The sequence below is a fragment of the Limulus polyphemus genome, unplaced genomic scaffold (genome assembly GCF_000517525.1).
Source record: "Limulus polyphemus unplaced genomic scaffold, Limulus_polyphemus-2.1.2 Scaffold2321, whole genome shotgun sequence".
In the NCBI taxonomy this organism is placed as follows: domain Eukaryota; kingdom Metazoa; phylum Arthropoda; class Merostomata; order Xiphosura; family Limulidae; genus Limulus; species Limulus polyphemus.
This window is the reverse complement of record NW_013667931.1, coordinates 162,484-188,645: the sequence shown is the minus strand read 5'-3', so window position 1 is coordinate 188,645 and position 26,162 is coordinate 162,484. Positions and strand designations below refer to the sequence as shown.

At 35.3% G+C, this 26,162-nt stretch overlaps 1 protein-coding gene across 1 annotated transcript in view; it reads left to right on the top strand.

Annotated features, from left to right (window-relative positions):
* Window positions 1–5,216: 5,216 nt before the first annotated feature.
* Window positions 5,217–26,162, top strand: part of LOC106466612 (unc-112-related protein-like) — a 78,825-nt gene continuing 57,879 nt past the window's right edge. The window contains exons 1-2 of the mRNA XM_013926906.2: window positions 5,217–5,333; window positions 24,996–25,149. Of these exons, the coding sequence (XP_013782360.1) occupies window positions 25,008–25,149 (142 nt within the window). The 5' untranslated portion in view covers window positions 5,217–5,333; window positions 24,996–25,007. The remainder of the gene's footprint in view (window positions 5,334–24,995; window positions 25,150–26,162) is intronic.

Below are 26,162 nucleotides of genomic sequence, written 5' to 3'. Positions count from 1 at the left end.
AACAATAGTATATATTTATACTATTAGAATATAGTAAAATCCATTTATTTCGACAATTGGCAAAAAAGAGAACAGATCAACAGGTCCAGGCAGACCAGCAACATGGAGAAGATATTGTGGTACATTCACCCGGGCTCAAGCAGAGTTTGGCCACTGGCTTTGGGGGGGGGGGGCATAACAGACTAAAGAGTTGAGTGATCAGTCCAGCTCTATCAAGGATGAGTGAAGCTGGATATGTGCCAATAAGGGTGACAGACAGTTCTTGATAGACAGGAGCAGTAAGAACCCTAGTGAATCTTGCAATTTTTCAAACCCTCCAGTAGACATTGACTTTGTTCTGGTGAATGGCAATAGATTAGATGTTAAAGGAAAGACAAATCTCTGGCTCAGTCTGGAAGGTGTTGTCTACAAAACAAAGATAGTCATCTCGGGTATTTGATCTGAAATGGTCATTTTTGGGATGGACCTGCAGTGGAATCTATCCATCACTTTTGCCTGTGGAATAGGTTGGCTGATGTTCCATAGTAAAGAGTCATTCAATGCTACTCAGATCGAGCCCAGAAGCAGATGACCACTTGAGTGCACATAGAGTAGTGAATAATAGTACCTCCATGGACTCAAATGGTATTCCATAGTTTAATTGGGACACAGTATAATGTGTTGGTGTCGTGTAATGAGGTGATAAAAGCCACACTTGAAATAAACTGTTTACTCTCCATAAGACAGAGAACATTAGCTCAGGTAGTGATCTACCCAATAAGAGGTGACATCCCAGTGTTATTCTGTAATTATGGATGATCAACTATCCAGCTGGATGCTGGAATAGCCATCAGCATAGTAAGTGAGATAGAAGTAACTGAGGCTGATGGTGATATTAGGGATGATTTTGTCACACTGTGGCTGAGAGCATATACTACACTGCAAACACACCTGATGGCATTAGTTGATGATTGTGTAAGTAATCTAGACTCAATGCAGCAAAAGCAACTCAGTGACTTGTTGAGTGAATATGCTGATGTGTTTGTGGGTCTGAATAACTTATTGGTTTCAACAACAGTGACTCAGCATCACATACATGCAACCAATGTATGTTTGATAAAGCAACCACTGTGCCGACTTCCTTGGAGCACTAGAGAGGTGGTTACAATTCCTCCATTGACCTATGCAAATGGCTGAACTTTTAAGTGGTTGTAACTAGCTCAACCTTTCATATTTGACTTTGGAGTTTTGCTCTTTAAACTATGAAGCCTCGCAGCTGCTTCAGGACGCCAAGGATGTTATTTACAATGATAGACTTAAAGTCGTCAAGGAGGCAGGGAGTGCCAAATGAACATTCACCATCAACGAGCCCATGGATAAAGAGATTTGCTTGACAAGGACTCAAGCAGCAGACTCTTTCCTGTTGTTTACATCCTTCATTGAGGTGAAGATGGAAGTCCAGAGGGACCTGGTGACTTGTCCCATCATGGGTTGTGGCATGATCACTCGGTGATGCTGGCAGATGTGCTCACACCTACCGATAAAACTTATGGTATTCAGTTAGAACGCTCTAGATGTTATATAAATTAAATATGAAACTCTAAGAGAAAGATAAGTATTGTTACTTTTAGCACAAATGTGACCTTTCACACAGATTGATCCAGTAAAGGCTTTGAAAATTCACAAATCTTTAGTAGAAATACTTTTACAAAAATGTGTTTTTTATATACAGTGTTTACTAAAAGCTTTTTAAATTTTGTGAAAATACACATAGTATATTCGGAATTATAGTGAACACGTTTAATACAAACATATTTGTAATTAGCTAATTTATACAGATAATCAAGACACTAGGATAGTTGAATCAATCACTTTTAATACAATGGACACTATTAATAACATACATTATCAGTCAGTAAGTGTAAGGATGCAAACTAGTAAAAGTGGACATGCAAGAGATAAAAAAAAATAATAGCTGTATGTACAATAAGCCCATCAGCTTATTATTCTGTACATTGTCATGTAACAATTATATTAAATAATCAAAGCATCATTTCATTATATTTACATAAAATATAATTTTGTCCAAATTAATGACTTACTTATATAATAAAAAATACAGAATATTGATTAATAACACAACAATTCACTTTTCAAAGAAGGATGTAATCACGGTCAGATTTTGAAAATTCTCAGCAGCTTTAAGTATATAAAGTATTACGTCATCATCATCACACAAACCATTGTTTTGTTTGAACCACGAAATTATATCTTTAAAGGTAGATAGTTAGTTCTTTATTCGAACAGACTGGCTTAACTTGTGTATAATTTTCGATGTTAGAATCATTTTCAACAAACTCTTGAAGAGACACAATGAAAATGATGACTTGACCTGACAATTTGGTTTTGTTGAGTCGATGTTGGGCCATTCATCATCAGAGTTAGCATCATTACTACTCGAGATTAAGTTATGGATTCCAGAAACAATCTTATTAATGACATCTAACATCGCAATAGTTTCACCCTGTTTGTGCTGAGACAGAACTATGACATAGTTTAAGCATATTTCAATAATTTATGTATTAACACTGGATCAGACGAAATTTACCATTTGTAAAGCCTCGTGGACATTCACTGATAGTGTCAGAGCTTGCACTTGGATTTGTTATATTCTATAAACAAAAATTATGTTTTAATGATGCTGATACTTTTATGTATCTTCGTTTTGGAATATTGTAACTTGGCATGATAGTAGCATAAATCACTCTGATGACACCACCATATCTGTTAAAGTTTATATGTACATTCCTACTATGAAGATCAATCTTAGAAAATCTGTCATACACCGGTACCCAGTGCGAGAGAAGATCGTTCTCGGAAAAGTGTTGGTAAACTGATATACTCTAATAAGAGCAGTTGTTTTGTGGTCAGTAATTATCACCTTATTTCCAGTTTCTGATCGACCCCTACTTTTCTGGAGTCTTGTACGGACTATTGAATTATGTATCCATAGGAAATGCATATTTGTTATAAGAAATGATTCTAGGACAGTTCGCTACTGAACATTTCGCTACCGGTCTTTTCACTACTATGGTATTTCGCTACCTGTTCCAGCTGTGTATAAATAACTCATTATGGCTCGACAACTATTCAAGGCAGTGACTGGACAACTATTCGAGGAAAGCCTGAATCATTTTTAAAAAGTTCAGATCTTTCATCATTTTAAATAAAATGTTTTACAACATAAGAGCCTTTTTTATTTTGAAGGAGTTTTTCTCGGATATTGAAGAAACATTTTACTGACTGGATTGTTTGTCTAATGAACTAATACTGACGAAATATTTTTATTTTATTATCTTAAATAAGATATGTAATGGAGATTATGACATAAAATTATCAGGTAGCAAAATACCCTAGTAACGAAAAGACCGGTAGCAAAATGTTCAGCAGCGAACTGTCCGGCCACCATAAAAAATGGGTGTTTGAATTCAGGACACAAATATATGGATTATTTAAAAAATTCCCATTGTGAATATCTGTTTATATGAAAATACACCCAGATTTGATAATCAAAATTGAAGATGCCTGAACTAAAGAGAGATCACTGTATAGCTTCAGAGATATGGGGTCAATCCAATGACTCTGTTGGCTTATCTCACAAATTTGATGCCACATAGTCACTCGGGCACTGCCTCATTAAATCTTAGCAATTTCCTTTAAAGGAAATAAATTTCATCAATACAGCCATGTTCTAAGAGTGCTATAATGACAATGAGTGTACAAGTAGTATCATTATTTTTTATAGCTTCGAATTAACTGAAAAAAAGACATTATTATTATTATGTGACCAGTGTCCTCTAAAACCCTATATGGGGTTTCAATAACAAGGTATATATATATACCTTGGTTATTTTTACGAAAAGCGTGTCATGACGCCATTTACAAACTTCACGAAAGTTAGGAATATAGAAGTTTCAGTGTAGTAAGTATATCAAATGAGTACTGATATAAATGCTACTCAATGAGTTAGTTAATCAGTGAAGTATCCAGTGAATCAATGAATGAATTACTTCATTGACAATCATATTGAGTTACTCAGTTAGTATGATAAACAGTGAGTTAGTTAGCATGATTGCATGTTATTGATTAATAGCCAGAGAAAATTTAACATTGATAAATATGTTCCACAATTTCTGTTCAAACGTTATTTTTGCCCCCCCCCCCAGTGGCACAGCGGTATGTCTGCGGACTTACAATTATAGAATCTGGGTTTCGATACCCGTGGTGAGAAGAGCACAGATAACCCATTGTGCACAAATCTACTTGATTCCAAACAAACAAACAAACGTTTTTTTGTGATGTCAGATCTACAAGTGGAAGTAGCCTGAAGCAAAGGTTAAAGAAGAAATAAAGGAATTTGTAATAATTATGTGGACTGGCCTTGGCATTATTTTTACTAAATAATCCAAAATAACCTGCCTACGTTAGAACAATACACGAATTCATAGTTGAAACCTTTTTTTTTTTTTGTATAAGATCACCATTTTTAAAATGGCCATTTTATGTTTCATGATATCAAAATCTCACAATACACTTGTCATGCAAAAATAGAGTTAAAAATTTCTGGACTACAACTGTTGCAATAAACCATTTAAAACCACTGTCAAAGAGATTTTTGTTCACTCTAGGCCTCACTCATCTATATTCTAACTGGCCATCTATGTAATGTCTGTCAAGAGTGAGGCCTTAGAGTTATTATTAATTTCGTGTGACATACTCTAGGTTTTGCGCGTTTGACAACTACTCCTAAAACTTGCCCATGAACCAATACTTTTCTATCATTAATTATAGAACTTTCTAATTATGTTGTAATAATACACATACTTTAAGTACTGCATTCATTTTTATACATTTCATATACAGAGTCTTACAGAGATTGTCGTATCATCCATTTACACGTTCTAATTCTGTAGATCTGGAGTATAGACTAAAAATGATGTAAAATATAAAAAAATATAATGTGAGAACTAGCTAATTCGTAACATATAGCTTTGTTTCTGTTGAAAGAGATTTTCGATTAAGAAGCAAAAATTTTGAGTTCAATGACATAAAATAAATGAGATCACACAGTATCATCCGTCAGTTTAACAAAAATTACGATCCTTTTGCCAAGCCGAAAAATGTATGGTACGCGAGAAAAGTAAGGTAAACCAACTTCACTAGGGGGCGAAATTATTACTTCTAAATGGCCGACATGTGAAGAAAAAGAATCTTTCGTACATTGTTGTAAATTTTTTTTTTCGATATAAATATAGCCAATTGATCAAGTGTTGTATTTAAAACAAAATAATAAGGTAAGGTTTGATAAAACTTTCTTTATTTTAATTTTGAACTTGTATATTTGATAGTTAAAATCAACTATTACATTACTTTTTAACTGGTTTTAAATTTTAGGGTAGGACTAGGAGGTAGATTGCGGAACAAATTTATTCTGCTGATTGACCTAACGGCTGGTCAGAAACGATGGCATGAGTCGGGTATCGTTAACCCTAAGTACTCTTACTGTATTGAATTGATTGCCGTTCCATAAAGTGGAGAAAATTATAACGCACAGCTCTGATTTTTTAAAAGTACAAGTAATCAGAATCAGTTTAAAAAATCATGTCTTATTATATTTCATTAGCCTGAAGGTGTGTCGATAACAACTATAACAGTATAACTTGAACTTTGAGTTTTAAGTATAAGAATATCACTTTCCAAAGAAAAATTTATTCTATTTTTAAGTCCTACTTAGGGTTGCCAGATATCCCGAGTGAAAAACGAGAATAGTTTCACTATCTTACATACGGAATGACATTGTAACAGCTATGAAACAGTTTTAATTTACAGTTACATACCTTTTACCATTTGCTAACTAATCTCATGTTTATTGCATCGCGTTTTTAAACCATAGACAAAATTATTTACTTAAAACTAAAACTAAAAGCTTATCTGATTAAAAAAATAATGATAGGTAGAATAAAATTTAAAAACATGCCTAAGTTTTTTCGAACCTAGCTACCAGAAAAATGTTACTTTGTTTTCTTTTTTGTGGCTGGGCAGCTCTTCAAATCTCAATTCCTGTAGCTGCTCTATGACAGGTAAGGTTAAGAAAATGTACCAGAGAGAGAGGGAACACTGTATCCTGTGACTGTATGTGTCAGGTGATTCTCTTAAGTAAAATTTAAGTAAGCCATGTATGATGACAAACTGTAAATGTCAAAATCACATCAGGTGCAGATAGAAACTGGGAAAATATAATACTTATCAGGACAAAAAAAAAAGGCTAAAAAGTGAGATGTCTGGTAACTTTAAATTATTAATTCTAGTTACTGAATTTTCAAGCTCATATTTCCTTATATAGCAATTAGCATGGGTTTTTGAACTTCCCATGATTAATTGGGGAAGGGGTTGTTCTTCTAATATATTGCAATAAAGTTTAGTGCTCCTCTTATAAGTGATTTTTTAAAATGTTTTGTTATGTCTTGTTCAGCAATCCACTCTGCTACCTCTTGCAAACCACATTTTAGGAACTGCTGCTATACAGTATATTTATATTATTTCAGTAATTTCAATCTGCATGGCAACTACAGTCTACACTATGAAGCTCGCATTTTCTTGAAAGCAAGATCAACATTTTTGGCAAATTATTTTAACAATATATCTCTTAAGGGTCAAATATCAAGAATGTTACATGAAGAAACATCTTAATGTTATTGCAGCAGTTTGAATTAAATCATAGCAAAAGTTATATTGCTTCATCCATCAGCTTCTAAATATGTTTTATTGCAATACTTTCAATAGTACTGACTATACTGTAAAACAAGATATAGTATTCAAAAAACAATTTAACACTTCAGTAAGAAGACAAGTTACAAAAAATATGTTCTGTTTATGAATATATTATTAAAATATGCTTTTTAACACATGCCATCAAGTAACATGCAATCCCAAAATACAGTAAGTTAAATTATATTGTTTTTCTTGATACCACAAATTAATGGTATAAACTTGACAAATATCATAATGACACTATTACTATGTGACACAAGCATTTGATTATGCTGAAATTAGCACTCAGTATAATATAATTTTTACATCACCTGATCTTTGATGATTTTACAGTCATGAAGGACCTTGTTTGCCACAAATGAAATGCCATACATTTGAATACCATAACTTTTTTTTTAATTGAGATATAGTACTAATTATGTCACAATTATCCATTATTATTTAGAGGCCTAACTGGTTATTTATTTGTTACTTATTTTCTTGTATATCGCATGTTATCCAAATATCTAAAGTATTTTAGGTTATTAGTGATGAATAAAGGACTGTACATTTAAACCAAACAAACTGCTTACATTCCAACACTATACGAGTCATTCATTTGGCAAAACTAATCTGTTACAGTGGGAGTAGTAAAGCACAAAATAGATTAGACCTCTACATAATCTTTTTGTAATTGAAATTCATGTTTAAGTGATGAAAAAAACTTAACAAATAAACTAAAATTCCTGTTACAATGATATGTAAGACACCTGGTTTTGAATTTTTTTGTTTATTCTTAATGTATTTAAGAAGACATGGTAGTTTTCTGTTTTGTTAATTAGACATTATCCTTCATAAGTATAATTTAGAAAATGTTATTAGTTTGTAATTAACTCTAATAGATTTATCATAGACTTTAAGAAATAACATAAATCAAGTAAATTTCAAACAGATTGATTTCATACACCTGCAAAGTGCTTTACTCCATAACTTTCAGTTTCTGAAAATCTATTTAATCTTTCTCTGGTATTTTGATACCAGTTCGGGTTTGGCATTTCAACGAATTAAAAGATAATGTTTTTAGAAATCTGTATTTTAACTTAAACATTTTATAAAATGTAAGAATGTCCAGTAAAGTGAAATATTATCAAGTAACTGTTGTGTTAAATGTAGTAATGAAAAACAATTAAATTAGATGTATGTTTTATATAAATGTTATGAATTTTCTTATGTTTTTTGTTGAATAAGACTGGTATATTCACCTTTTTTATGTTAATTAACACTATATCTGGTCATATTTCCTGTAACTTATTGCTGTGATAAAAATGATATATTTTTGCAAAGATAACACAGTATAATATTCACACAGTATATACTGTGAATGCTTGTGAAAACTAAATATACAAACATGCCAGTCAACTAACCAGACATCTATATACTGTAACAATGAAATATTGATAATTTAATATATATTCAATAAGTACGTGTTACTATTGTTTACAAAACTATGGTATTAGTATTCATTAATTATTGATAAAATACATTTTTACTTGTTTGCACAATTCCTTTTTTCAACCATTTTACTACACTATTAGTTATAGGTCACTACAGTCATTGTTACATAGTATTGTCTTGTTTTATAAACATGTTTCACCTTAAAAGCTTGTATTTCACCTATTTTAAAGTGTAATATAACATTTGAACAGCAAGGAATCATTTAGTACTTCAAAGTCCTTACGTATCCAACTTTGAGAAAAGTGACAATTTATATCTACCCTATATTTTTCAGAAAATCATTGATTTTCCTCTTAAACTCCTGTTAGAAGAATAAGACTATCTCAACTAGATAATCTTAAAAGTTCAATAAGATCACGTCTTACCCTTCTTTTCTCTAGGGAAAATATAAAAGATCTTAACCTATTCTCACAATCGTGCTAGTAGCCTTCAACTGAAGCCTTAATACCAGACTAATTTTTAGTGTTCTTCTACATAGGTAGTTTGCTCTGATCAGGAATTAATATTAATTAGTTCCATAGGCAGTGATTTACACATAAGTAATTGGTTGAACAGTACAATAACTTTTTTCATTGTTTCTTCCAAGTCAGAGCTGGCTTCCACTCTTTTCTCTTTGTTTATTTTGTAGTACTTGTACTCATTTGTTTTAGTTCATTCTTCAGCATGTTGAGATTGATGAATTCTGGCCTCATTGCATTATTCAGACACATTTTCTTTAGTCTTGGCTCTTACTCTCTTCTTAATATATAGGTTTTAGTGGTGGTTTGAATATTAAAAATCAGTATAAGAGTAGAAAACATCAGCCCAATCTTAGTCTTTTTCAGAATTATTCATATTTGAATTGTTAAATTATGGAAGAGTTTGTCCAATGTGTCATATACTGATTATTTGGTTCTGTAAAGCCCTTGTATGATAGGTAAATATGTGGATGTTTTTTGTGTGATGTCTCTCATATAACTACCAGAGCAGAGAAGTTAGGCTAACCATCAACAGAAGGTTGTTGGATCTCGGGCCCAGATGTTTATTTGTCAATGAGTTTGGAGAGTTAAATCACAGAGAAAGAGAGAAGACACAGATTCACACAAATATTAGTATTTGATACTCCTTACAGTTAATAATACACAATGAACAATACACTACCAACAATGGGAAAAAATACAATAAATTGTATGACTGACAAGGGCTGAAAAAAGATATAGACAAAAGAGCTCTTTTCAGTGTGTGTGTGTAGGTACCCTTTGCAAATTAAACTAAGACAAAGGAAAAGGAAATACTAGCTGAAAAGTAACCCAGGTAAAGTTGAAAACCATTTTAAACTATATAAGTACTGCAAGATCTTGGATTTTGCTAAAAAATGTACAAAAACACTATATTCTGATACGAGTACTTACTTCCTCTCACAGTTGCAGCTATTCTCAATTTGACTGCCCTCTAGTGCACAAATTTTCATTCAGTTGTCTTTAAGCATGCGACAACCCTCCACCAATAGGAGTACGACACATCCTCCTATTGTCAGCTGACTCCCTCTATGCAGTTGTACCCAATTATCACTTCTTGATTTGGCACGACCTAGTGTTTTGATTTCAGACCTTTTTTTTCTTTAGTGCATTTTGAAAATATTCAGTTACTGATTTTTGCATTTTTAAAGTATTGTTTATAATCAAGTTGTATTTCTTTATTTGATTGTGAATTCTATTTCTCACTCAAATACCAGTAGTCAGTCAATATTTTTGAATTCACAATTTACTATTATGACTACAATGGCTAGTGACAGTACTGGCATTCAACTGCCCATGACAATGGCTGCAGGTGCAGCATTATCAGTAGAAGAAGAAGTGTTGGCTGTAGGATATGGCTTTTTTCATGTGGGCAAAGGGATCTTTCAATCTACAAGCAATTCTGCCATTGCCTGTGGACTTCAATCAGGATGATGCACACTTGGACAATTTTCCCCACCCCCCCATTCCTTTGCTGTGCAGGCACATTCTCAGCCTGTTGAAGCACCTAGATCTCGGTTCCCATTTTTAGACTTGATATCACAAGTATGTTGTGTTTTGTCTTTGTCCCTGTATCAATTGATCCCTCCCCTTCCTAATTAACTGCATTACCTAATTCTGAGTTTTTGATCCCCCTTTGCCTAATATTGGGGTCCATGCCAAAAGTTTTGCAGAACAATTATGTGCAGGGGTAAGTATGCCAAGCCCCCCATGCACTGCAGTGGCTCATTCCCTATGCAGTAAATCCTTTCTCAAGGGACAACCATTGAATTAACTTTTTCCCCTTGGGGTTAGGACCCCAATACTTCTGGTCATTTTTCAGCATAATTTGCTCACCTTCATTTCTCCCTCACAACACTCCTTCATTATTTGTCATCCATTCACCTGTTGTCTGAGGCTTTCTGTGGTTCTCCTGAGGGTTTTTAGTGGAAGTCCATATCCTTTTACTCATCAACTTGTCCAGATTGTCTTTGTCTGCCCTTTCCCTCTACACTTGGCTCCTGTGTTGCTGGGACTTCTTGGAATGCTTTGTTGAATTTGTGTCTCCCCCCCAATTTCCTTGCGAGATCTTTGATCAGCCTCTTTTCTGAGATCTACGATCTTTGTGTGCTTCCAGACACCTCATGTTGAATCTGCTAGATTGCACACTTCCCATTGTCCCAACCTCCTCCAGTTCCTGTTTCCTGCCATCTTCCTTTTTCTCCTTCACTGGTTCTTCCTTTCCATACCAAGTCTGCACCTCGTATCATTGTTCACCTATGCCCTGTATGATGTCAGTGTTACCAGTGTCCACCCTGTGGATTCGGGGCCTGTGGTTTATCATTTCTGAGAAGTGTGGGGGACTTTTACCACTGACCCTTGGGTCATTCAGGTTTTTGTCAGAAGGACTTTTTCTCCCACCTCCTGCCTTTTCCCATGTCCCAGTTCCTTCCCCCTTAAGATCCCATTTCCCACCAGCATCTCACAGAAGCAGTTCAAGACCTTCACATCAAAGGCACCATTGGACAGGTTTCTCCTGTGCTTCCAGTGTTGTTTTCCTGACTTTTTGTCATCCTCAATAAGACCGGGGATTGGCATCCTGTGATTGATTTCTCCTGCCTGAATCTCTTCCTTGATGTGCCACTGTTCACCCGGGAATCTTAACTGCCTTTCAGATGGGCCTTCCTTCCAGGGCATTGAATGACAAGCTTTAATGTGTCCAATGGTTATATGCACATCCCTATTGCTCAGGCTTCACATCATTTTCTGTATTTTTTCCACAAGGATCACATTTATCAATTCCATCATTTTAAAGACAACTGGCTCCATCCTTTTCAGTCTTCCTCACATACCCAACTTCTCAGAGAAGCTGATTGGGTGGGTTGGTTTATCAAGTCCATTATCCACTCAATATCTTATTCATCTGGGGTGTTTTTCAACTCGCATCTCAGTCAAGCCCAGCCTCCTTCTCTTATTTTGCAATCCATGGAGTTTTTAATTCAGAGGGCAGTATCAACTCCTTTTCTCCCTGCATGTGAGGTACTGTCTCTTTTGGGGACTTGGGCATCACTGGAAGCATTTATCCCTCTGGGCCATGCCCACATGCATTCCTTGAGGTGAGTACTAAAGTTCATTGACACTCATCAGGGACTCTCTGGACTTACAGATATCCCTTCCTGATTACTTTCAGTCTGTCTTCCTATGATGGTTAGGCAGGGACAACACATCAACCTTTTGGTACTTGTTGCTGTTCATTGGGCGATGGTTTATTTTCTGTTATCCCTGTTGGACAAGACAGTTATGATTCCTTCCGTCAACTTGATGGTTGTCTCCTACAACACCAGGCAAGGAGGCATTCGATCCTGGTCCTTATGTTCTTGCACTCTAGATCTCCACTTTTGAGTTCACAGCCATCAAATTCATATGCTGGCTTGTCACACACCAGGTGCTCTCAATCTTGTCCTGGATTGTCTGTCTTGTCCCGACAAAATTCTACCCATGGAGTGGTCTCTCGACCTCCAGGTATTCAGATGGCTATGTTCTCAGCTGGATACTCCCCAACTAGGTGTATTTGCCTCTCTTTTGAATGCCTAGCTTCTTCTCTTTTAGTCCCCAGTTCCACATTCTTTGGCTTTGGTCAGGATTGGAAGGACCTTTCCTTTATGCATACCCTAGCAGCAATTTTCTACCCTGAATAATTTCTCTCATCAATCCACTTTATTTCAGGTCCTTCTTGTGGCTCCTTCTGGCTGGCTCAACTATGGTTTTCATCCCTGTCCATTCTCCAGGAACAACCTCTATTACATCTCCCTTTCTCCCAGTTCCTCCTCCAGCAAACTCACTCATCTATGCTTTATCCCTCCATTCTCACACTCTGGCTTGATGCGTAGCTTTTGTCTGGTCCCTTGCCATGGGGTTTGGGACTGTTCACACATGTAGCATCCTTGTTCTCTCACACTGTCCATTCCTCATTTATGTCTGTGTATCAATGTAAGTGGAGAACATTCTGTTAGTCTATTCGGCATGGATTCTCCCCTTTCTCAGATATCAGTTTCTATATGGTTTGACAAGGGTCTGTTCTTTTCAACCATTGCAAGACTATAGGTCCACCCTGTCATCTCCCTATTCATTTTGCCTTGTGTTTTCCTTTCCAGTTATTTCACTTCCTTCCATATCCCATCTTTACTCCTGCTCTGATCTGGATTGTCTCTTGTGTCCAGTTTTTTGTCATGCACAACACCCTTTTGTGGCTCTTGCTCCCATTTGTTTATCCATTGGAATCTGTCTGTTTCTCATGATATTCTCCTATCACTTTACCAGTTTGGTTTAACAGATTAACCATATTGTGTATTCCTCCTGAATTATGTCAGTTGTTTTGTGTTTCTTCATATCTGATCTGTCACCTCCCAATGTCCTTGATTGCTCATTTCCATTGTACTTTGAAGGAGAATATCCAGGCCGGCTTGTGGATTACTCCCCACACTTTCGTGTTATGCCACTTGCACTATCTCGTGGTTTCCTGCTCAGCTGAATATCATCATTCCCTTGTTGGTACATCTCTGAATGGATAAGTTATTTTTGTTGTTTCTTTCAGTGTCCTACTTCACATGTTATGGATCCCACTCTATGGTGTGTGGTGCCTGTCCAGGTATAATGATATTTAAAATGACAGAACACTCATGGACTAATAATGCTTGGAGACGGCTTGAATGGGTAATGAAGAAAAACTTTAATATAAGTTTAACATAACAACGTTTTGACAAGGTTTTGTCATCATCAGGTACCTGATGATGACAAAACCTTGTCGAAAATGTGGTACTTTTGCTGTTATGTTAAACTTGTTTTTTTTTCCATATTGTGTTGGATTTCTACACATGTTGGTTTAGGTTCTCGGAACAGAGGTTCTTCTCCCCTTCTAGTTCCTACATCTGAGGTGAATGGTTGAGAACCCTCCTCCTGGCAGGGGCTAGTCGAGTTCCACCCGGGACCACCGATCTGGATTTGAGTTGACCTCCCGATTACGGTCTGATGTGCCCTAGCACTCTACACACATTCCTCTTCCTTTTGGAGTTGGGACAGATCACTTGTTCCACCCTCTGCTTGCAACACAACACCAATTGGCTCTACTTGGGCAAAGAGTAAACTTGGTTCAGATGTGGTGCAGTCTCCCATATGTGTGTTTACTCTATGTAGAGGTGGCACTCTCCATGAGTGCACTTAAGGTGTTTTGAAGGGTGCTATACATGTAATGTAACACTGGTCCCTCCATCTGCTAAATGTGGTATTCTAGTTGTAATTGTAAGTGGAGGTCAGTATTTGTATCAGAAGTTAATATTTTGCTACACTGAAAATATATTTCTGATGAATACTTGCTTCCTTTCACACTTTCCACCCATACTCTCCAGTTCCAATGTTGTTTTTTGTGCCTAATCTCCAAGTTACAATTGGGTTCAACGGTATAGAGGGAGTCAGCTGCAATAGGAGGGTGTGTTGCACTCATATTGGTGGAGGGTTGTTGCATGCTAATTTGCATGCTTAAATGCAGTTGAACCACATGGAATTATGTGGGAGTTCAAGGGTGAATGAATATTTGTGCACTAGAGGGCAGTCATATTGAGAATAGCTGTAATTGTGAATGGGGGTATGTTGGAAATATATTTTCAGTGTAGGAAAATATTAACATCCTTAAGCAGTAGAGGTAACTCTACACTAAATTTGTTCACAATTGCTCATGCTGCTTGCTTTAGGCGAGTAGAATAACAAGAGCAAAAGAGATTCTTGAGAGTCCCATGGGTTCCTAACTTAAAGTAAAAGTACAAAAAATACTGAAGAAAAGGAAGGTTTCTGCCAAATAGATACTTACTGAATCACAAGTGTGAAAATAAGAGAAAATGAGAGGAACTAAGAACTATGTAAATTCTCTTTAAAGTCTCAGTTAATTTTGTATAAAACCTCTGTAAAATCTACATTAAGTCCTGCATAAAACTTACTCATCACAAACCCAATCACTATCCTAAATATGTCAATAAACCCTCAAGTTTATAGCACAAGAAAACAGTGATTGGTTCCTGTTAGATCAGCTAGCCAGTGGGTAATGAAGATTGAAGATGATTCCATTCAGTTATTATTTGATTTGGTGATAAGAATAACATGGCTTACTAACTAAAAAAAAGAAGGTTCTTATTCCTGTAAGAGAATCAGATAAGGAAATTATGGCCTTCACCTGGAACTCCACTAGCCACAAAGAGAAAGTTAAAGTTAGTAACTCACTTGAGTTGCCTCTGTATCTACTTGAAAGAGGAACTAAGGAAAAAAAATAAAAATGTTTACTTGTAACTGAATGGATGGAAACTATTATGTCCCCATTCTACACATGTAATTATGTGTGTGTTGATTTTGAATTCAACTATCTGTGAGGTATTGTTAACATTAATGGTCTGAATTGCATTCATGGATTATTGCTTTTTAAAAGAAAGGTTTCTAACTTTTACTATTCAATCAGTTCAATTCAGTAGGTAATTGTTTTGAAGTGAAAGTATTCTAGGATTTGTGGCTTACCTACATGTAATCTTATTAGCTTCAGGGATCGAAATATTACATTCCACATTTCCGAGGAATTTAACTTTGCTTGAGGAATTTCATACTTTTAGTTGGCTCTTCCGATCGGGAATGCATGATTTCTCTGTATTCCTCTAGTTATGACCAATAAATGTGAACATATTGCATGGATTAAATAAGAAACAAGTCATGAGGAAATGCAACTTTACATGAGGGAATGTAATCTTCCTGATAGCTTTCCCTTGAGTGAATGTAATTTTATTTCATTGTTTCTATCCCTGACCATTTAGTGAAAATGAAATATATCACATTAGAAGTATACAGTGTATGCCTCCCAATCTGTATTAGTTGAGTTAAAAAAAATTAATTGTGAGTAGTATTTCTCTCTGTGGTGATATCAAACAAGACATTACTTGTAATGAAATTTGAACTCCTTTTTTAGAAACTCAACAAATTAATAGTTCTGAGTTTTGTCATCCAAAAATAACAAAATAAATATTCTTTTTTAAATACTTTCTTTCAGTATAATGACTTTCATGAACAAAATTTGTAAACAGTGATATTTTAGTTTCTGTGTATAATGTTTCCCAAATATGAACACACTTTTAAATATGCATCATATCACATTTCTACCAAGACAAGCACAATAATTAATTTTGATTGTTTGTTGCTGGAAGAATTAAAGACTTGAAGAAATATTCACACAGTATAGTCGTGATAAAATTACTATTTTCTTACATTGATCAAACAAAAAGGATACTTCCGTAAGTAACAAGAGTAGTTTTTACTGATCACAATATTGTTAGTTAATTTTTAGTAAAATAACATATAGTTCTGAGTTCTTATATTTTAATTCTTTTTTCAGTCTGTATTTTGAAATTGATGAAATCCATTCATGGTAAGAGCATTCACAGATGTTTGCTACCAGTGGCACAGACATTTTATAAAAATAGCTTGATTGAAACATACACAGAGAAGTGTGTGACTTTACTAAAAATATAGGATAATGTTTAGAGCGTTAAAATATTTCAGTATTTCTCTTTAAATATAACATTTAATAAAAACGGACATGCTTGTTGAATGTTGCTGCACGTATTTTACTCTTTTATAGCTAGTGCGTTTAATAACACATAGGAAACATGGAAATAGGGTAAGAAGATACTTGTGAAACTAAGCCTCAAGGGTTAATGTCCAAAACAGATTAGTTAGGGTTGACTTATCAACTATCTGTGGCTTTTGTGGTCAATATTTTATGAGTGTGAAGTTATCTCTACAACTGTCAAAGGTGTGTTACAAGTGTTTCCATTTCTAGGATACCTTCCTGATTGTTATTGGATTAGATAATTAATGCTTCTTAGATTAAAGATTCAGTCTTGCTTTTTTGTTAAGAGCTTAGAGAAGAGGGTCTTGATTGAAGACTTGTTAGTGATTCCATTTGTTTTCCCACCAGCCATCATGTTTTAGGTTTGCTGTTTTCAGTATCATTTAATTTAACCCTATCACCATGGGTATTCTTTACTGCTCATAACACGAGGTTTTAGTGTCTTACATTCAAAATTTTATTAAACTACTTTTTGTTTATGTAACACCAATTAGAATAGCATAAAATTTTAAGTTCTTAATTCTACAAGGCAATATTTAAAAAACTTCTGAATTTCCCCTAGTGTGACCCATGTGACACATTTTCTTTTAGCATGTCATCATCCTTATTTTATCCACCACCCCTCGAAAAAGTACAAAATTAAATGTAAATTACTCTCTACAAAATTGTTATTGTTCAGACAAACCATAATTATTATAGTCTTCAATTTAGTTTGGTTACAGAGCTATCAAAAACAAAATCAGACCTCTCCTGCCACATCCTCTCTTTCAGAATTCATTAATAATTCTCTTTTACATTTAATTATACATTACTTATAACCAATAGAAAGGCAAGGTTTTCATCAATCAAATGACATATTATATAAAGATATGTTCTGAATGGTTAAATGTCAATTTCACTCAGAGTATCAACATCATTCCTGTGAAAAAGTTAACGACTAGCTTGGATGAACTTGTAATGACTCTTGTTGCACAGCTAGAAAGCCAGAAAAATTTTGAGAGGTAAGGGAATTTGTCTACTTTTTGCATGTTATTAATCTATATTATTTGGTGCATTATTTAATTAAATATAAATTATTAAGTGCATTACTATCATTAGTAAAAAAAAATATTAATGAATGCTAAATTAAATATTTGAATGCTGCCCCCATCACTTCCAGAATATTCTCAGACTTGGCATTTTTTACATCCAAGATCTTAAGGTTTGCAAAATAGGATGATAGTTTTTTGTTATCCAGATTCAAACAATTGTGCACTTATGTAAGCATCAGTCTTCATGTTCTGTTTTATTGAGCCCTTTTGAACATTCTTGATACCAAGAACATGCTGGGATATCATTGTTTACTTATTTGATACCAAATAGTCTAAACAGTATGTTTCATGTCTATCTTTGTGCTATATTGGAATCAGTCATTTTTCAACTCTGCAACCCATTTGTGGACATTTTCGCATAGCAGGAAACTTCTATCCCTTTTCTGGGAGTTTTTTTGAGATTGGCATACTGCCTCTGAAACAGAAGGATGTGGAATAGTTTCTGAATCTGTGGTTAGCGGATGTTGATGGCATGTTTGGAGCACTGGCTGAAGTTGGTTCAACTAGAAATAAAACTGAAAAAATAAATTGATTCTTAAATAGAATGAATGTATACATAAAAATAAGGAAATCAATTTTCAAACTAAATAAATCAAAGATAAATTATATAGAAAGAATACAAAAATTAATACAATATAAAAATCAAAAGTAAGTAGATCTATGTTGTTAGGATTAAACCTGCAGTTAAAAAAATCCATGGATCAATATACTCACATTCCTCAAGCATGGATTTGACATATGATTAAGAACAGATTTTCATCCTCACTGAAATAAACATTTTAAGAGAGGGGATGGTGGAACACAATATGTTATAACTTTGCAAAGTAGGTTAACATAATTTACAATGTTTGTTATAAATAAATAGTAGTGTTTTCAATTTGCCACTAACTTTTCACATAAATTGCAAACATTTGCCAGTGGCCAAAAGTTTCAAGTTCTGCATAAACACAGATATGACTGACTGACATTTATTTTTTACTTTGTATTTGTGAAAAAAAACAGGTACATTTTGCAGTCTGTACTGTATCAGTTGTCCAGATTGTTGTGATGTGCTGGTGTTACAAGTGTGTGAAAGGGTCAATAGTTCATATTTTGAAAATTTAAACCAGACTATATGTTTCAACAGCAATAAATTACTCTGTGGACTAGGATACTTATGGTATCAGGTTTCAACATATTTGAGGTATGTAAATGATGAATGGCTTATGAAGATGGAAATTTTGTAAATAATATTTCTAATATTTTGACTGTACACTTTACATGGTTTTTTATTTTATCTTTAACATTTATTTCAATGATGGACCAGCTAATTTTTATTTTTTGACACAATAATAATGAATTTGGTTAAGCTAGCACATAAACATAGAAAATAAACTTTCTATGGCTCTAGTTACTGCTATGTATTTTGTTTGTAAAATAGTGATTCAGAAAAATCATAATATTAAAAGCATTTTTTTATCAGTATCCTTATAAATAAAAGTTAAGACATGGTCTTGTTTAAAATAAGTTTGAAATTGATGTTTTTCATTGTTGAAATGTATTTCAGGCATGTAACACTTTATTGTACTACAATTTATCATTTGTTGTAAGTTTTATTTTTTTAAGGATACTGTGCATGTCTTTCCAAGTTCATAGAGATTATAGATGCAGGATTATGACATACAACTCGGTTGTTTCTAGGTTTAAAAAATATTAGGAAGCATGGCTTTAATTATAATCATTATTATATTACAGTGAGCATGACTTAACATCAAAATAATGAGTAAAAATTTTTAAAATTACATTGTTACATTTAAAAGTATGTATTTGCTCAGATTATGTATTTAAATTTTTTTTATTTCAATGATTTATGGAGCTTGGGTAATTTTACTAAAAGCATGATAAGTATAGAAATGAATTCAGTGGAATTCATTTTGCATTACTGCTTTCTAGATTGGTACCTGGCTTAATAAAACAAACCTAAGTCATAAGTTTATTATTTCTTCAGTTCCTAATTGCATTGGATTATATTGTTGTTTTGTGATTATATCTAGAAACAGAATAGAATGGATCAGTTTTGTGTTCATACTGGCTGAACATGTTAATTCCAAAACACACCTCCCAACACACTTACAGCTATTACTTTACTGTCAGGGTTTCTTTCTTTGCCAATGTAAGCATTGCTCCAGTCTTTTATACCCCACTTAATTGCCCTTGGTGATATTTGTCTTGTGACACTCTCCACCTATGTCAATGCGCCTTCTATCCTGGCACCAATTCAAACAATATTATCACTTTTTCTCGACAAAGCATTGCTAATGGGATTCCCAGTACTCCCATCATTTGGAGATACTTTGAATGTTCTCAATGCTACCTAGTTGATTTTCATAAAAAGAAAATTCTGATTGGTAAACTGATTTATGATATGAATTCCTGGATTATTATTTCAGAAACAGAGAGAGAAGTCAAGTCCCTTCTATACCAATGCTGATATCTAGCATTGCACAACAATTGGGGGTATGTGTCACTCTTTGTTGAGACTGTCGGTGATCTTATTCGTAGTGGGATGGAGACATATATTCAGTTCTGCAGTGTTCCTCTGGGTAGCTCTGAGGCTGCAATTGAGGGCGATCCTCGACATTTTGGAGAGAATTTATATTCGCTTTTTCCTGTGCCTTCTTTTAGTCTGTTGGCTTTTCAGTCCCCCTGTGGGACAGTGGTGAGTTTATGGACTTGCAATGCTGGAATCCGGGGGTTTGATTCCCTATACTGGACACAACAGATAGCCCATCATTGCTTTGCTTTAATCAAACAAATCTTTTTCCAATCAACACAGTCTTTAAATGACATATACAAACAAGAAGGAGGCCATTTTGGGATAAGCTGCCTTTGACTTGTTTTTGTCAGTTGGTTCATTGAGAGTGTGATGTTTTGTATCTTTCCCTGGTTGCTTTTAAGTTTTTAGTTTTCTTTCCATCTACAGACATTTGGTTCTTGCAGGGAAGTTTACTTCTCAGTTACGTGAAGGGACAGTTATGCCTTATCTGACATGTTTGTTGGAACTTCGTGATTTAGCCTATCACCATCAGGTGGAAGCATTTTCTGACTCTCAAGTTATACATCTGCTTCTCGAATTTAGACGTTTGAAGGCAGAGTTTGTAGTTAACCTAAATAGATCAATGTACCCTGATGGGACAGGGTAAGTCTATGGACTTACAACTTTAAAACCCAACCTATTGTGTTCATTTCACTTCACTTTGTTGGAAGACACTTAAGATCACCAAAACTTCATTGATGAAGAGCTGGAACCATTGTTAGCATGCACATTACTTCATTTGTTGGCTTCTACATTCATCTCTGTTGTCATTGATGTCTCAGATTTCATTGGCTCCTACAAGGGATCATAGTTCTGCCCCCAATCGTGTGTTCTGATCCCTGACATCAGCCCCTTGGTACATTAGTACCCAGAATAGATTCTGTCTGTATCTGAGGGTTCCTCTGATTGGTTGGATTGCTGTGATTTTTGTATGCCTTCAGGAATTATGGGGGGCTCAGCTCCAAGAATTTCTGGAATTGTGGTAACCTTAACCATGGATCCAGGAACACTAAAGGTCCTTGAGTCAGGATTAGTCATTCAGTTTACATCTTCACCACTATTATCCACCCAACCTGTAGGGTTTCTGTCTCCTGCAGATCCTAGTGGAATTTAGTCCTAGGGCTATCAGAGTTTGGTTGGTCTGGGAGTAATGAGAGAGTTGTGCTAGTTCTTCTGAGAGTTTATTCCCGTTGGTTGTTAGGCATAAGATGATGAGATTGGTGTCCAGTCAGCGATCTTTCTCGTCTATATCAATGCCTAGATTCTCTAAGGATCACAAGTTATTTATTCCTCAATCTGAGTTGACATTTTTTACTGGGATTGTGGATGTCCAAGTTTGTTGTAGTCGGCTCCTATCTGCACATTGCAAAAGTGGTGGTGTCCCACCATTAACATCATTTTTTGTGAACAAGGGTTAGATACTGCAGTTCCAGGTTATTACCTTCGAACTTGCATCAGCTTCACATGGGTTCTACCATATTGTATGAGTTTTTTCTCCTTACATCCATTCCATTGCACTGTGAACACACCATTCCATAGACGACATCCTGATTCTACTTTCAGAAACAACTGAGGTAGGCTTCATTCTCAGGGCTGAGACATCTATTCTTGCTCCAATTCAATAAGTAATCAGTCTGGGTATTTTTTATTTTTCATCTCATCTCTCAGTTGGGCTCAGTTGACTTCCATCCGGCTCCACGCTATGGAAGAGGAAGCTCGACTTTTACTCACCTCTCCTTCTCTCACTGCATGGATGGTTCTTTCTCTTCTGGGAATGTGGGCATCAATTGAAACCCTCCTGCAATTGGGATGAGAGCACAGGAGATCCTTTTAATAGTCTTTATGCAACCAAAGGATCATGAACATCGATTCACTGGATTTCCCAGTTTCCTTAGTCAAGATCATTCTTCAATCTTGACTTCATTTTTTGACCTGGCTCTTTGGCAAGAGTTTTGCATCTTCCATAAGGCTGCCTTATCAACTACCATTCGATACTAACAACTTAATATTCTTTGAGTTCCCAATACTCTCTGGATTCCTTTAGTTGCTTTGGGTTCTTGGTCCAAAATGACCATTCTAGTTACCTAACAGGTATATTAAGGTTACATTACATGCTGTTTCTCAACACCTAATTGGGACCTTATTCTCATGTGCCATGTATCCCCTTTGCCTAAAGGTTTAATTTTCATTGCTGCTGATCTACAGACATTGCCAGTCAGAGGGGTTTGCACTTTTAGTCCACAGACCACTTTCTCATTCTATCTACATACTCAGACCAGTTCTTCTTACCCAAGACACTGTCAGACAGGGAAGGGGATAAATCCTTTTCACTGATTCATCTGATCACTAATTCTCACTTCTGTGTCCGATTAGATTTCAATCGTTGTTATGTTCAGTGAGGGTCTTGAAGATTTTGTTGCCTGCACTAATGCCTTTAGAGATGCAAGCCAACAACGTTTATTCTGGACTCTCTTTGAATGCAAGGAATCTTCTGCGAGTCACGTCTAATCAGATTTGTCACATTTCTATGTCCTTAGCAGTCCGGTTTAATTGCCTGCTGGAGGACATTATGCGAACTGGTATGTGGACCTCCCCCAATACTTTTATCTCACATTATTTGCATAATCTGGCAGTATCTTTATCTGAGGGTTTTTGCCTACTCCCTTTAGCTATCTTAATCATTTCTGGTAGATTATTCAGAGGGGTGACTATATTTATATCTACCTTTCAGAGTTCCTAAACTTGTTTTCACAGGATCCCACTCTGTGGCAAGTGTTTCCGAGACAGGTGTACTTTATCAAACCAATTCTGCACTAGCAACCACTTTTTCACTATAATTACTACTGATTGCAACAGGCTCTGTAGAAATGAGGTGTTTCACAAAACCAACTAGGAGCTCACCAGGTGGTATTACCGTACTATGTTGGACTGCCACTCATGGACTATCATGAATAAAGCTTAAGGGGATCCTGTCCGTCCCTGCCCGATTTGAATAAATCAGGGTTGGTTTGCTTTTACAAATTTAGGGAACATGGTTCACCTATAGCACTGTTCCTCAGGACTCCTCAATGCACATTATACCTCATATTCTACTAGTGGAGTTAGGGAGTCCTTTCCACACCCAGTTTCCAGTCACTGGGGTGGTAAACAGAGGCTTTTCCTTCAGAGTGTTAGAGTGAATTATTTCACTCTTGGAGAAGAAGGCAAAGTTGGGGCTCTCCTACCAGAGTCCCTGGATGTTTTTTTCCCAGATATCAGTCTACATGGGAGCCTACTCGCAATACTGATTCAGATTTGATGCTCAGCTATTTGATTGAGGTGTGTATGGCCCTTCTTTTTGATCAATATCAGTTCATTACATTGTTCATGGAGGGGGTCCACAATCTCCTCGTAATTCTGAACGCGGAGTGGTCCCATCCTGGGTCCTTGGTTGAGCACAGTTGTTCCACATCTTCCCCCATAATTCCAGGGGCAAGTGGAATGCTTCTTGCCCCATCAGTTGGGGAGAGAGGATGAATATCAATAATTCCAGACTGGATGAGTTCTGTTGCTTTGTTTGAGTATGGCATGCATGATCATGTCATTCTGAGCCAGGGGTGTTGCCTTTCAGGCTTCTTCAGGTGGAGGAGAAGGTTTGTCTGCTTCAATGTTGCTTACTTTCTCATTGTGATTTTGGTGGTTCAGAACACATCACTCTATGGCTGCAGATTGGGATTCAATCAATAGCATATATATATGTAACATTGGAGTCCAATTGCCCTTGCCACCAACATGGGATACAAGGAACAAGACCCATTAATTCCAACCCCGAGTAGTGGAACCTTGGCTATCTGGTTGGGGCTGGCCTATGATGATGATCATTCATGTGCAATTCCACCCTTGATACAGGAACTAAATTCAGGTTGAAGAGCATATCTGTTTTGGATGTAGTGTGGTTTCTCCACTCGGGTACCAATCTTGGTACATCCATGATCTATGCAGATGCTTTTTGCATGGATAATGCCCTCATTGGCCCCTCCACCTTCTCAATGTGGGATTCTAGCTATAAGTTTCAATGGAGATATGTTTTGGGAGTTAACATTTTCCTAAATTGAAAATGTATTTCCAATAATACTTACCTCCGCTAACACTCTCCCACCCTTCCTCCCCACTAAGAGCCAGTTTTAGAGACTGGGATGGTGTCAGTCTTGAAAAAGGGATAAAATTATCCGAATGAGGTGCTTATATACAGTACCAGGATAGAAGGTGCATTGACATAGGTGGAGAGTATCACATGACAGATATTGCCAAGGGCAATTGTGTGGGGTATAAAGGACTGGGGCAAGTGAGAAAATATCAGACCAATGTTTAGATGGGCAAAGGAAGAAACCCTGGTGGTCGAGTAATAGCTATAAGTGTCAGCAGAGGAATTATTGGAAATGCATTTTCAATTTAGGAAAAATGTTAACTTTCATGAGTTCAATGAAAAATAGAGAGACTAGCTATTTGTGCACGTACTAAATCTTGCAAAAATGAAGGCATAAAAGGAAATTATAAAATGAATATTCTTTAGAAATTAATTTGATGATTTATTGCATGTTATAGGAAATCTTTAAATACCTTCTTCTTTCCCATGTTACATTACTTGTTATTTACTAATATCAGGCTATTGTAAGTTAACAATAACTAAATAACCAAAGTAATATTTACAGCCTAATCAAATTTACATATTTTTCAAAGTATTACAATTGACTGGTTGTAGATGACCTTTATTGAAGTGTTTTATAATTAGTTAGCATTGAAAACAAAATACAACATTTGTATTTACAGTTCCACAAATATGCAAATAGCAGTATTTTAATCTAAGTTCAAAATTACATTGTTATAATTAAAATTATTTTTATTTCCAGATATCCTTCACAATGATAGCAGATGGCTATGCCGTTGGGGATGGGTCATGGGAGCTTAAAGTCAAAATTACAGACATGGATAAAGACATCCCAATGAGAGTGAAAGGAGACCTCCACATTGGAGGACTGATGCTTAAGCTTGTTGAAGTATTAGGTATGTATAGCATTAGTTTTTGCTAAATCTGAATTCATAGAAAGTTTTAAACATCAAGAAAATATCATAAATATGCTATTTTTGCATATTAGTTACACAAGTTGAAAGGTGGTGGTGCTTCATGATACTCATATTGCAATGATGGCTAGATTATGTACTGTTATATTCCCTGAGTTAATTATTATATATGTTTTAATCTTATTCAAAGATATCATAATCTTTACTTCCTAGTTAAGTATTTCATTGTTCTTTACTTAAACTAATCATTTAACATCATTACTTCCCTACAGTGTTGGTTTGCAGATTTATAACCTGTGAAGTATTTAATACAAAGTAATTAGTAAAGCTAGAAAATTTTGAAAATTTGCAGATTGTCTAACTATAATACACAGATGAATACAAATAAACTAACAAGTAGATTTACAAGTCAGTTTAAAGGCTATGGTAGTATGTTTTTTTTTACATCAATTTTTTCTCACTTCCCACATTTACAGGCTTGGAAATTACTCTGATTAGAATGTGCTCAAAGGAACCCTCATAGGAAGGAAGATTCTCATTGTATTTTAACCATAGTTTTTTGTACTTACGAAAAGTGTACATTTTATCAAAACACTATAGGACTTTCAGTGTAAGAACAATTGTTCAAAATGCTTAAACAGGAGTAACTTTAGTTGTAAACATGCAGTACCATTTTTCAGTATTCTAGCAGAATAGTGTTGATAAAAGCATCCTAGAGGTACAATCATTAGATATTTTTCAATACTATAACAAATTGAATATTTATATATTTATCCTGCAAATGTTTTGTCATCTATAAGCTAGAGTTTATTCACTCTGATCCTTGCTGTAGCATCTAGTTTTGTTTCCCTTAACATTAGCAAAAGTAAAGCATGTAATTTGAATGGATTTGAACTACATATACCGTATTTTACGGAATACAAGATGCACCGGTGTACAAGACACACCCTTATTTTGAAGACAAAGTTTTTTGGGGAAGAAAGCTACAGTCACAT